The sequence below is a fragment of the Gavialis gangeticus genome, unplaced genomic scaffold, assembly GCF_001723915.1.
Source record: "Gavialis gangeticus isolate Ggan-Ray unplaced genomic scaffold, GavGan_comp1, whole genome shotgun sequence".
Lineage (NCBI taxonomy): Eukaryota > Metazoa > Chordata > Crocodylia > Gavialidae > Gavialis > Gavialis gangeticus.
Window position 1 is genome coordinate 23,422,956 of NW_017729034.1, and position 670 is coordinate 23,423,625.

General features: G+C 71.3%; 2 protein-coding genes across 2 annotated transcripts in view; one reads left to right on the forward strand and one right to left on the reverse strand.

The window, feature by feature from the left end:
* The window catches only part of SLC4A1AP (solute carrier family 4 member 1 adaptor protein), a 35,302-nt gene extending 35,215 nt beyond the window's left edge, over positions 1 to 87 (reverse strand). Inside the window, exon 1 of the mRNA XM_019526697.1 lies at positions 50 to 87. Coding sequence (XP_019382242.1) covers positions 50 to 87 — 38 coding nt within the window. The remainder of the gene's footprint in view (positions 1 to 49) is intronic.
* A 282-nt stretch (positions 88 to 369) lies between these two features.
* Positions 370 to 670, forward strand: part of SUPT7L (SPT7-like STAGA complex gamma subunit) — a 19,354-nt gene continuing 19,053 nt past the window's right edge. The window contains exon 1 of the mRNA XM_019527383.1: positions 370 to 400. The gene's annotated coding sequence lies outside the window, so the exon portion shown is untranslated. The remainder of the gene's footprint in view (positions 401 to 670) is intronic.

Sequence of the window (670 nt, forward strand, 5' to 3'; positions counted from 1 at the left end):
CCCCGGCGCCGGCCCCGGTTGGGGGGGTGCGAGCGCGGGCGGCCCTGGCGTCTTGAAGTCCTCCCGGGCCTCCTCCTCCTCCGCCATGTCGCCACGTCCGTTTGCAAACACGCCCCGCCGCACCGCTGGCCCAGCCGCTCGGGTTCCGCCCGCGCCGCCGCCTCAACGGCCCCGGTCCCGGCAGCCGCCCCGGTCCTAACATTGTCCCCGACCCGACAAGGGGCCCCGGCAACGGGGCGGAGCTGAGCAGCTCCCACAGGCGCCGCCGGGCCCTGGGGGACCCTCTTCGCAGGGACGCGCGGGGGGACGACTTCCGGGTCGCGGAGATCACCGACTTCCAGGTCGCAGGGGGGTCACTGGCTTCCGGGTGGGAGCGCGGCGTGGGCTGTTGGCCAGCGGCGTGAGTGTTCGGTGGTGACGTCACTCGCCTTTCCGCTCAGAAGGCGCTGGTGGGGGAGGGGTGGAACTCCTGACCTGCCCCCACCCTCTACTGGCTCCCTTCCCCCACCCCGGCACTGGGCGCAACAGGCTGTGGGCCCCACGAGGGCTCACACCTGCTTCCTGGACACCGCCGTTGGCTTTTTCTCACCCAGAGCTGTGTCACCCAGGAGCCGGCTGGGTTTCTGCTTCACGGGCTCAGATTCTCCCCCCCCCCCCCTTTTTTTTTTTT